Here is a 12,500-nt window from a genome sequence, read left to right as displayed (position 1 = left end):
TCATGACCCTTGCTTAGCACCACTGCTATTTTGTGCGGTCTGAATTACAGTCGACCTGACTCCAGGGTTTTTCTCCGAGTTCTCTGGTTTTCCTCCCTGAAAGTCATCACAGTAAATTACATCTGGCTGAGGTGCTGTGCTCCGACATCAAACACGGACCGTATAGCTGGTGCAAGAGGTGCCTTAAAGTGTGCTTTTGGCTCGATATTGCGAGCTGCGCCCTTAAAATATTTCGTTCAAAAGGCGACAAGAAAGGGTGATTAACACAGCCATCTATTCTTTTCTATTGTGCATATCAAACAACAATTTTTGTTTAAATCATGATTTTTAGGATTTCAAATACGATAAAAGGTGTAAACTAGAAGGCTTGGTCAGTATCAGAGCACACTCATTTTCGGATGTAAATTTAAAGAAATTGCAACTGACAAACAGTCTTTGCATTTTCCACAAACAGTAGTGTTTAAAAAACGTTGATAACAAAGTATCACATCCATCTAGTGATTCAACTGCAGCGAGTGTATTTTAAGGTGGCCCACAAATGGAGGTTGTGACGTTACTTGGGCGAATTACCTGAGAAGAATTTCATTTTGCATAAATTTTTGACTTCATGCAGCTGGTGCTTAAATGTTCCCACGAGTCAGAGACAAACACTTAACGTTAATTTTATCGACAAATCTACCAGTAAAATAATGTGGAAGAGCGGTTACCGTAGTTTGGCCAGCGACCAGAAGTGTGAAGCGCCATTCTTCATGTCCTTTACATCAACAGCTACTACAGAGGTATGGGGTGTGTGTTTGACATCACTTGCAAGGACTGATGGCCAAGGAGTGTAGAGTGTGTCAGTCAATAGAGTGAATTGAAACTCCACCTGTGCGAAGTAAAACGCAACGTCGACAGTTTTGCGAGGACACTCGAGTCACCATTGAGAAATACATCTTTATTCTCTAATATTACCAAGGTTACCATTCACCCGGCCATCTCTTTTATACACAATGATAATTAATAATAAAAATAATGAACTTCATTTTGGTGTCGAGTCATTTAGTGCTGGGGGCACTAATTGAGGATACTGTACATTGAAATCAAATCAAAAGTTTTTTTTGGGAGAGGGTAAAAGCAGAGTACCCGTAGTGTCTCGAAGCAGAGTTGAGAACCAATTAACAAACTCAGCCACTTATGTCCAGAAATGACCCTAATTAGATGCACACCCAATTTTGACATCCAACACGAAGTGACCATTAATTCTAAGCATTTCCTACCTATTTACAACAACAAGGTAAGGGTGAAGGTTAGCGTTATTTTTAGTTTTGGGGTAAATGTATTCCGAGAAACGAGTAATGTTGGTTGAGGTTGGGGAGATGAGCAAGGGGACACTTCGTGACGCTTATTGAAATCCGCGTGCATTTAATTAGGCTCAATCCTGGACATAATATCACTCAACCCACTTATGACACTGGGTCCAGGGGCCTGTTTCTCGAAAGTCCCGAAAACTTTTCGGGCCCGAAAAGCCATTTGTGAAATTGCGAACCGCTTGTTTTGGAAAGCCGATCTTTTAACATGTTTTCAAGGTAACAAAAAGAAAAATAACTGTAGAGTTTGACGAATTAAATCCTCTCCGTTCTTGAGATACAAAAGGAATTGTGACACCCGAAAATGGCCCGTAAAGTTTCGGGACTTTCGAGAAACGGCTCCCAGGGCCGGGTTGTTCAAAGCAGGATTAAGATAACCCAGGGTTAGTGCGAAAAGTTTAAAAGTTCAAAAAGCAAAGTCAGTTTAATTCTTTTTGTGTACAATTTAATGATTGAATGCTGTTAAAAGAACAAACAAAATTATCAGAGAAAATGCTTTTGAAGAAAACAAGAAAGCCGGATTATAATTTAACCCCAGGTTAGTGGTAATCGGCGTTCGAAAAAAAAAGGACCCAGGAATCGAAACAAGGCCACAATGGTGCCGGGAAGGCGAATGTTCTCACCACTTCACCATCCTTGCTCACCGACATTTGCGAGAATGCCATCTTTGCAAAATTTCCGTCCTTTAGCTCAGTGCCAGGTCATCCTAACTAGTAATCTTTATTCAACCTTTATTAAAAAATGTCTAGTCCTACAAAGGGGTGCCACCAGGCAAGACGTCTAACTAAAGAAAATCAAATGAGTTTAGAATAATGATAGCCTTAATAGACTTTCCTACAAAATATAAAATGAACAAAAATATCATAGGTTGGAAGGTTACAGGCTCGGCTCCTATTTGGGACATTCTGATTCTTTATTAAAGCTTCATAAACGAAAGGGTTTAAAAAAAACACGAAAGGGTTATGAATGTCTCTAGGGTTAGAATCAACAACTGACAATTAACAGCAAGGCAATAATTCAAGTATTTGATTGGCTCGTTGCTGCGGTCTTGAAATCTCAGCTGACCAATTCACAAGCTACACTAAACTGTACCTTCTTTCTGAGCTCCACGCTGATGGCATTTGCTTCTTTTAAAAGAACTGCATGACTCAACAAGTCATCCTAAATCAAATTTTGATAAAATACATGTGAGGTCGTGATCAGTCATACAAGCCTTTGGGCATTTTGGAATTTTGGCTTTTTGACAACAATAACAATACTTTGAAATTTAAGTTTGCAAGACATGCTTCGACATTCGTAGGTCATCTTTATTTGTAAATGTTCGTTGCAATTTGTGTTTTGTAATACAAAAATAACACAACAGAGTTCCCAGTTACAGTGATTACAATGTTGCTGTTATTAAACCGGGACAGACAAAGAAAGCAAAGATAAATAAAACATGCACAGAGTGATCCGACCTGCGCTATATGGAAAAGAAGGGATAAATTCATGTTTTAATAAACGTATACATTAATCAAATGGTCCACATAAAAAAGGTGCCAGGGCAAATTCGATCGCTTAGTCTACAAAATGCTCCTCATTAAGAGTCTCAAGCCTAATTTGAATATCCAGGTGGACTCCTTACGTGCCAAACTTTTAAAATTACTTTTCATTGTTTCTTTCTTTCACTCTGCAGGTTCCTTATCAACTATTGTTCTTTTAGTATTTACATTTTGCAATTTCAAATAAATTTGACTTGATAATGACGTTAAGGTAACGATATTAAAATACTAAAGTTCTTAGTATTTTAAAGAAAGGTTTAGATATGTTTTATCACAGTTTTTTATACTTAAATGTTTTCTAAAATAACTTCTTCGTATCGACATTAATGTCTGTAACTGTCTGTTACTAATGATGATGGTTCCAAACATTCCAAACTACTTTGCTGAAAAAATTTTGAACCAGCAAAAATAAGCATAAATATGCTAAGCAAGTTCTGTGAGGTGATGTAATGTAACATCCATTTACAAAACCTTCCTTTTCAGAATAAATATAAAATCCAACCAAGAAAGATTTTGGTGGGAATACATACTCTGCAACGGTGCATACAAAGACTTCTGGCATGTTTTTTCGCGGTTCACACAAAAATTAAGGAAATTGTCTTTTGAAGGTCGTGCTATTTTTTGTATCTTGTTTAGTAAGACGTCTAGGGCTTCCAAGGGCAAAGGCAAATTTCAAGTACCCTAGAACTTTACAAAATCTACCAACTGTCTTGAATTGTCTTGATTCTTGAATTTCAATAGTCAATTAATTTAATGGACTATTGAAATTCAAGAGCCTTAGACCGTTTTCACTGACTGAGAACTGCATATATCCACCCACCCTTAGTGAGGTCCACTGGTAACACTTCCACTTATCCACCACTACTTCAGCCAAATTGAGCTCTCTCTCCGTCAGTGGGCTCTCACCTGAAAAAAGAGCAAATTTAAAGACCACTCCTCCCAATGAAAGCAGAGAAGGCCATAGGTATGATGGGAGCAAACATATAAGTGAATAAATAAAGGCACTTACTGTCAAAGCTATCAACATCAATGTCACTGTCTATTGATTCACTGGAAGGAACTGATGACATATCCATCTAAACAAAAATAAAAGCAACAACACGATTACCTTGGTTGCTACAGATGTGGCTTTGTAGCTCACGGATAGAGCAGTATACAAGTATCGCAAATGTCTGTACAGGTTTGCATCAAGTTCATGTAACCCCTCCATTTTTTATTCTTTGGGATTTGTAGAGCATAATCCCGACAAGTGCAAGAATAATCCCTTTCTTTTGATAGCTGATGTCTGGTGAAGCTATAGTAAGTTGCTGAAATTCACTGAGGGAGCAGAGTTGGTGTATTGGTGAGAGCCCTCGCCTTCCACCAATGTGTCTCAAGTTCGATTCCCAGACACCGCATCATACGTGGAGTTGAGTTGGTTGATTTTCCCCTCTGTTCCGAGAAGATACAGGACTCTTTGGGTACTCTGGTTTTACCCTCTAAATAAAAAGTAACATTCGAAATGCAGCGCTTTAATTTGACGTGATTTGATTGGAAGTGATCAGTTCAAGAAAGCAATTATAGACACTACAAAATAATTCAGTGGATTAACATAGTTTATTTACAAACCCAGAGAAACTTGTTTCACCAGAAGTTGCAGTAACTTAAATGCACCAATCCTATTTTGACAAAGATCAAAACGCACAACCTCACCCACACTTTTTTCAAGTTTAGGATCAAAGAAAGAATATCGTCATTTTTAATGTTTATACCCATTCATCTTTTATTAGAGACTTTGAACTTTAGAAAATGACATTTAAGTTTTTAGGAAAGTTACAGTGAAACCGATTGTTCGTTTGCGCGCCACTTTGCAATATTGTCACGCAATGTTGCGTTTTTGATTGGCACCAAGCTCCGAGCAAGTTGCGGGTTCAAATTTCCCAACGTACGCACAGTTGAAATCCAATGGTATGCCTGTAATTACATTGCGAACCTTCCATCCATAGTCGGTTTGGAATTGACAACTTTAAATTTTGGAACGCCCTTCAAATGGATTTGAAATGATTAATTTCTTCGAAGAACGTTTACGCGTGGAATCCAGTAACGGCGAACGAAGATGCTGTTGTATGGACTTTCACCACGCTAAGAAATCGTGTTGTTGAATTTACATTTCAACCCCCTTACAGTCCTGAATTTAATTCTTGTGAGTTTTGTTTATGTCGATGAAGGCATATTTGAGACAACACGAATAGTTTTCACAGAACTTGCGACAATTCAGGGTTTGCAAACAACCACGCCAGCGATACATTGTGGATTTGTCATTTAAGCATTAATTTTTGCACAGCCTCACGAACCCTACCCAATGTTGAGTTATTATGCCGTAAATTTATATAGTAAAAAATAGAGATCAAGGTCGTTTTCAACGGGTCCAAATACCTGACTCTGCATGGGAACGTAAACAGCTGGCAGCAAGTTGAAATTTGAACTTGCAACTTCCTCGGAGCAAACTGCCAATCAAAACACCAACATAGCGTCACAAAATTGCAAAGTGGCACGCAAATGAACAACCGATTTTACTGTAAAGTATTCAGACAGTATTAAATTTCATGAATTCTTACTGCCATGTAGAGTAAAGTACCAAGTTCCAGGTAAACTGTTTTGATGGGATGTGTGCAAGTGTTTATCACAAATCTACCTAGTTATATTATGGTTAAAGAGTATTAGTCCGTCCACTCGGTATCACAGGTTTTAGAAAGAATACCTTTATAGGATTATTCTCTGTTGTTGTTGATCGCCCTTGGCGAAAATGGCCCAATTCCCTCGGAGAAATTTGAATTTGCGCAGTTTTTGATTGTGGATAGATGAATAATTTTTTCTTATAAGGCATTGAACCATGTTGAGAATCATACTAAGGAAAAAAAAGACAAGTTAATCAACGGAAAGACAAGTCCAATTATTTCACACTTGGTTAAACAACACATAATTTCAGTTTTTTCAGATATAACATGTACTTTTCAATCATTTAACAGATGCTATATCAGGTTGTAAACAACAAGTTAGAGTTTAGAGGTTAATGTATGTTGGCCAGATACAATTACTGTAGATGCGTTAAGAACACCTTGCATGCAAGTTTCCAACATTATTTTTTAAATGGGTCAGTAGATCACAAAAGAAATGGTTTTTTTTAAAGTGATGTCAAAATGAGTTGCATTTGATAAACCTCTTTCAGTTAAGAATAGTCTTGAATAATTGTCAGAAAGGTTCCCTTTTTCACAAAACATTGATATTCCGCATATTCTCAACATTTTGTATCCATGAAAGAGTTCTGCTAATGAGAAAACTCCTCAAAGAGTACATCATGTGACCTCCATTGTACAGCAGAATGTTCATATCTGGAAAAATGGGGGTTACTGATCACATGCAAAAGGATGTACCTGTAAAAATACTCTTAAGTCACCTAAATTGCAATTAGTCATGTTTCAACTGTGGTATCTTGATAACTTTGTCATTTCCATAAGGTCGCAATTGTACTTTGTCATTAAAATAAATAAAGAATTAATTAACTGATTTCTTAATTTTTATGTTTTTATGCAATTTTATTTTATTTAATAACATGTGATTATTAGCAGAGTCAGGACTTGTTTTAGAAAGAGGCCCACCTAGAATAGCTTTGCTAATTGCAGGTCGCCTAGGACTGTATTAAATGACATTGCATTGGTCATAAATAAAATAAAATAAATTGAAATTGAAATTGAAATTTAGTGCTTCTTTTAACATGGCCCAAAAGAAAGTGATCTTGTGTTGACAGTTTCAATGACTGTAAGCCACCTTTTTCAAAACTTACACGGTGACTGTCATTAGTTTTGATAGAGATGGCTGTATTGAAACAATGAGAAATCACTTCCTTTTGCATTGTTACCCTTTCCGTCCTAAGAGTGACACTTTTAGATTTTACTCTGCCTAACGCCAGACGATTTTACTCGTCAATGGGAGACACTTCAGAGATCAAAGGGTTAAAAGAGCAAATCTAGTTCTCAATTTTTCTAGCCTGATGAATTTCTTCAACATCTTAACTGATTATACCTGCCGTTGCAATTCCTGCAGCCTGGTTTCAAATGTCTACAAAGGAAATTAAACACAAAAACATGAGAAAGATCTTCAAGGGGATCCTACAGAAGCATGGACCATTGTGATCTAGATGTCTCTTCAATTTGTATCCTTCACCTCTGATAGCTGCAGTTTTCCTAATGAAAGCAGTGTTATCAACATTCAATCCAAGTCTTCCCACCAATTTCAATCTCAGCTCCTATTTGCATTAATTTTACTGTCAGTAGAACGCATCCTGAACTTGACGCACGAGAAGCCTGGGCATGAGCATTAAGCATAGAGTATCTTGATTTTTGGGCGGGTGGCAAGGAACCGGAAATGGAAATACTTGGATTTGGCATGGTGCGTGCGCTCCTAAGGACAAAGCAGCACTGTGCACTCAAGTGCAAATAATGAGAAAAGGAGGTAGTGAGATGTGATTCAGCTTGGTAAGTTCAGCATCAGTCCTTTTATAAAGTCAAAATTATGTTCCTTAAAAAGGCCATAGATGTAATACAATGAAGCCTCCTCAGCAAGTTGTTTATTACTGTTTTAAAAATGTAAAGAAACCTCAATATTCCAGCTACGACAAAGCAAACGAGGCAATCATCCTGTTAGATGTGGGTACACGGTCCACTGGAGAACAAATAACTCGCGTTCATGTCCTTTTTTGTCACAATTCTTATTAATTCCTTCTTATGAAAAAAAAGAATGGAAAACCTTTCCATCTGATTCACAACCCAGAAACTCTAACTGTGTAAATTAGGTTCAAGTGCAACTTTATTTCCAGGGTCTCTTGGTCTCTCACAGCCATTCTTTGCAATGTCATGCAACACTCCGCAGCCGCAAAACACTTGCTTTGGTTACTTTGGACTACCACCATGCTGGTTGAACCACTTTCCCAAAAATCCAATAAACCCTAATGAATAAGGGTTCCTTGTCAACCTGCGTCAACATATACCACACCATATTTAGCAAAGTTCTCGCAGCCTTAATTTCAATGGCAAAATTTTGAATGCACTTACTATCCCTGATTACTCCTAGTTTGTAAAAGCACACTAATAATACCAGTTTTTGTTGTTGCAGAAGCATATCTGCTTGATCTTTTTCTTTCTTGATTTGCTCCTCTAACTCTTGAACCCTGATGACAAAGATATATAGCACCAAGGATCAGTGCATAGAGAAATATCTGACCAATGTGACCCTCCCTGGATTGCCAGTTTTTTGTGGCAACTGATAAGGAACAGCTCTATATAATTGAGACTTCTTTTTGAGGCACCTAAGCTAAGTTTTGATAGTTGCTGAGGCACTCGAGAGAAGAAGAATTATTAAATCCTTCACCTGTCATTCATTTCCTTGATGTCCCATCCCTGTTCCCTCAACAGTTCCAGTACAGCGAATGACCAGTCTACAGGATCCTCGGCTTTTGTCTCACTTTTGCCTGCAAAAACAAAATGCGATTTTTCAAACTTTCTTATGACTGTTTAGTTTATTCAATTTGCAAAAGCTCGTCAAATTAACCACCAGCTGAACTGAGAGAAACAGTGTTCATAGAAAGATAGAAAGTCCAACTTTGCTGTATGCATGTTCATAAAACTTGAGATTTGGTCATTTCACACAGAAAATTTGCGACAAAGAAATGTACAAAACTTGAATACATGTATACAGTATGTAGATGCATTATTTTGCTTATTAAAATTAATGTTAATGTTTCAGTGGCATTGATCAATTTCCCATTTCCTAGATCTCAAGGTCTCTACTGTTTGTTTTTTGGTCTTGGTGTTTTTCGGGGAGGGGGACGGGAACTGTAATTATAAGATTGAGAAAAAATTTTTTTTACATATGGGCAATTTTTACATAATGGGCAATTTAGTCCACGATTGTAGAATGAAGCTGTTTCATTAGTCCTAAAAGCACGTGCATCACAAAATTCTGGAAAACTGTCAACTTAGCAAACTATAGCAATAATTTGAGGAATTCAGATTTTGCTTGATTTCCTCTGGATGCGAACATGTATATCAATGAGTATGATGGGCCCAAAAAAAATTCACTGCAACTGTTACTGAGTATCACCTGAAAGCTGTGCAAAATAAATACACACTTAAACATATCACACAGCTATTACCATTTATATCTTCAAGCAGATTTACTTGTGATTGCCGGATTCTTTCTTCACGAGCTGAGAATGATAATTCAAAAGATATGATTTGGGGTCATTTACCCTGATTCTTTGATTTAAGAATGGTTACGAACATGATAATACCCAATTATTGCTCATCCTATGATGCCTAACTACATAGTAATTCAATAATTATGGTAATGAATTCAAATCTGTTGATACTTGACTAAATATTCCATAGGAGCTGATTAGACATAGGGAAGTGATGGACAGAATCAAAACTCAATGCAACTACCATATCAGAAACAGCTCTATCTCTCTCTCTCTCTCATGGATTTATTTTAAAAGCCTAAAACACTAATTCTCAAACAGGGATCCATGCAACAAGAACCACTTAGTTTGAATACACTAAATGCACCAATACATAAGCAAATGTTAATGCCTTGGAAATGCAAGTGTCACCTACGTAATTATATAACATTCCATCTCAAGTGGGAAATATTTATTTACTTTAATCCCACTGATTATTCATAAGGAGGAGAGTGTCAGATACCGTCAAGCCGTAGGTTCCTGGTTGTTATAGTTTTTTAATACCTTGATCAGGAAAATTAAACCTGAATACATGATTGTTTCCCAGAATGATTCGTGCTCCTAAAATGACAAACATACAAGTTTCATTTGTTACAGTTTACTCAACATTGATAACACTGCATGATAGTGGTGAGTACAGCAGATTTGACATGAATGAAAGTCCAATCCTCACCTGACTTTAACACTGCGGATTCTGTCACCAGTTTCCCATTAACATAAGTATGACTGTTTTTGCAAGGGATTATTTTGACCACACCTTATAGAAGAACAACAGTTAGTTGGGTACCATACTTTTTCCTTTGTGTTAACTTATAAAAATTTACTTCGATCAAAAATGGGAAACCTCATCTAGAACTTTTAAAATAACATTTATCAAACAATGCTAGCCATGCCTGGTGTATGTTCAAAGATGCAGTGTTCTTGCAGAATGTTTTCTCCATTCAGCTGTATGTCTTGATGGCTTCTAGCTCCAGCTTGACCAACCCTGAAGTACAGAACATAATGTCTGACAACACGCAATCACAACCAATAATGGATCATCTCATAAATGCAATATGTAAAATTAATAAATAAAAAAAAGACAAGAGAAAATTACCTTGTAATTCCCTCCTTCACATAATAGAGGAGGCATTCAGACATCAAGGGATCTTCATTTAAATTCACTACATGAGGTCTCTGTTTCAGAATGATACAGAAATCCCAAATGGTCACTTCAATTAACATTGTTTAAATATTTCATGCATTAGCACCAACATTATAAAACAAGATAGGTGAAAGTAGAAGAATGAATTTGAACTGGTTATTACCCTTTTTGGTTGAAAGAGTCCAACAGTATGACCATCCACACCAATAGCCACACCCATTTCAGCCAGCATTGCCTCTCTGTCAAGTGATATTTGATAACAAATAATAGATCTTTCATTACAATAACTAATTAGAATCTCAATCTGCATTCCACTGTAGTACCTCAAATCTCTATAATAGAAATTAAACATTCAGTCACTCTTGTACATTGGCATTGTTCTTAAATATTTCCTTTTGTATTCTCTGTCATTGTAAATATATTAATGAACTATTTTATCTTTGCTTCACCCAACTCGATTAGCTTTGCTAAATTTGGGTGGACAAACTTTTCATTGTAACTAGAATTGTATGTAAGAAATGTTGTTGTTGTTGTTAAAATATTGCTGTATCTTAATAGTGGAGCTCCCCGGGCCCCTTGGGCGCGCACACGTTGTTGTAATATTGAAACCTTTGGGGATCCCCTTAGGAGCCCCTGAGTGACTTACATGGACACCCCGAAAACCATGTGCGTTGTGTTGGGACTTTTAAAAGCGACACGAACATGTTAGAATCAATAGATGTTACTAGTTGTTGAGTTTAGTATTGCTTGATTGAATGATATCATAACATGGTGTCAGAAGCGGTTTCCTGCCCTGCCGAATTGTGAGATGAGTTGACGGAAAAGCAAGTTTCCTGTGAGTTGTATTTTTGTATCTTGTATAATGGCCGAGCGAGATTCTCGAATGCCTGGTCCACTGTTTCTAGATGCGAATGCTGCTGAGAACTGGAGGAAATTTTTTATGCAATTTGAGATTTACCTTGTTGCGAAGGGCAAAGATGCTAAAGCGGACAAACTGAAGGTAAACTTGCTGTTACATTGTGCTGGGCCAGAAGCTATCGAAGAGTACAGTCACTTTGTGTTTACCGATGAAGAAGACAAAGATTGCTATTAAGATGTCTGTCGCAAATTCGAGGAATTGTGCCAGGGTGCTAGAAATGTCATTTATGAGCGACTGGTGTTCAATCAGCGAAATCAGAAGGAAGGTGAGAGGATTGACAATTTCATCAGTGAAATGAAAAGACTGTCTTTAACATGTGAATTTAGCGACCTCCGAGAATCACTCATTCGTGATCGTATTGTCGGAGGAGTTTTGTCAGACGAATTGCGAGGTGAACTGCTGAAGAAACCAGATTTAACGCTGCAAACTGCTCATGATTATTGTGGTACATTCGAGGCAGCCGAACAACAGAAATACACGTTCAATACACCAACAGAGGTGGGTTCTGAACGGTAACTTCACCCTCTCAAGAAAGTCAAGGTTCAAGAAAAGACACCTGCTCGTAACTGTAAGTTTTGTGGTTACAAGCACCCATTAGGGAGCTTAAGCAAGGACGACGACGACGGCTACAAGAACGCAACGAAACAATACGTTTAATTAGCAAAAACAGTAGTTCTACACGCTCTGCAAGTGCGTTTTACATTTTAATACATTTCTTTGCCGTTCTCATCTTGACAACGACGTGAAATGATCAAATTTGAGGTCATGTGGAGGACGAGAGCACCTGACGATCAATTTTCAATTTTCTCTCTAAAATTAATATCCACACCGTTCTCACCAATTTTATTCTTGCAATGTGGATTCATATTCTCCTTGCCAAGCGACTTGGAGCAATCGCAAAATTATTACAGTAACAGGAAATAATATTTTTAGACAACGTTCTCATAGCCGTCGCCGTCGTCCTTGCTTAAGGTCCCTATTTACTCAGCCACCTCGCTGCCCAGCTCTTGGAAAGAAATGCAACAAGTGTAAGAAGGAAGGACACTTTGCATAAGTGTTCAAAGAATTAAGTGCTGAAGGTTCACTACTTGCAGCTGTGGAGCATGACCCTCCCACGACTCACGATGTGCACACTTACTTTGAATCAGTTGAGCTGGATAGTGTCTCCGGCACTCGAAAGAAATCTAGGAGTTTGATTACTGTCAAAATTGCTGGGAGGAATGTACAGATCAAGGCAGATACTGGTGCAGAAGCTACAGTCATTCCCTATGAG

General features: G+C 37.6%; 1 protein-coding gene and 1 pseudogene across 2 annotated transcripts in view; one reads left to right on the top strand and one right to left on the bottom strand.

The window, feature by feature from the left end:
• Positions 1-12,500, bottom strand: part of LOC138030501 (kinesin-like protein unc-104) — a 67,423-nt gene that overhangs the window by 23,085 nt on the left and 31,838 nt on the right. Inside the window, exons 18-31 of one of the 2 annotated variants that reach the window (XM_068878407.1) lie at positions 10,472-10,547; positions 10,261-10,340; positions 10,058-10,149; positions 9,838-9,921; positions 9,669-9,725; positions 9,081-9,134; positions 8,297-8,396; positions 8,024-8,096; positions 6,953-6,988; positions 5,631-5,777; positions 3,900-3,966; positions 3,711-3,796; positions 2,442-2,510; positions 708-868 (exon numbers count right to left, since the gene is read on the bottom strand). In XM_068878407.1, the coding sequence (XP_068734508.1) occupies positions 708-868; positions 2,442-2,510; positions 3,711-3,796; positions 3,900-3,966; positions 5,631-5,777; positions 6,953-6,988; positions 8,024-8,096; positions 8,297-8,396; positions 9,081-9,134; positions 9,669-9,725; positions 9,838-9,921; positions 10,058-10,149; positions 10,261-10,340; positions 10,472-10,547 (1,182 nt within the window). The remainder of the gene's footprint in view (positions 1-707; positions 869-2,441; positions 2,511-3,710; positions 3,797-3,899; positions 3,967-5,630; positions 5,778-6,952; positions 6,989-8,023; positions 8,097-8,296; positions 8,397-9,080; positions 9,135-9,668; positions 9,726-9,837; positions 9,922-10,057; positions 10,150-10,260; positions 10,341-10,471; positions 10,548-12,500) is intronic. The other variant, XM_068878411.1, reaches the window with a different exon arrangement.
• On the top strand, positions 11,171-12,281 carry LOC138038170 (uncharacterized; annotated as a pseudogene).

This window comes from Montipora capricornis, chromosome 2 (assembly GCF_036669925.1).
Source record: "Montipora capricornis isolate CH-2021 chromosome 2, ASM3666992v2, whole genome shotgun sequence".
Classification (NCBI taxonomy): domain Eukaryota; kingdom Metazoa; phylum Cnidaria; class Anthozoa; order Scleractinia; family Acroporidae; genus Montipora; species Montipora capricornis.
Note: the sequence above shows the minus strand (reverse complement) of the source record. Positions and strands in the feature narration are given on the sequence as shown.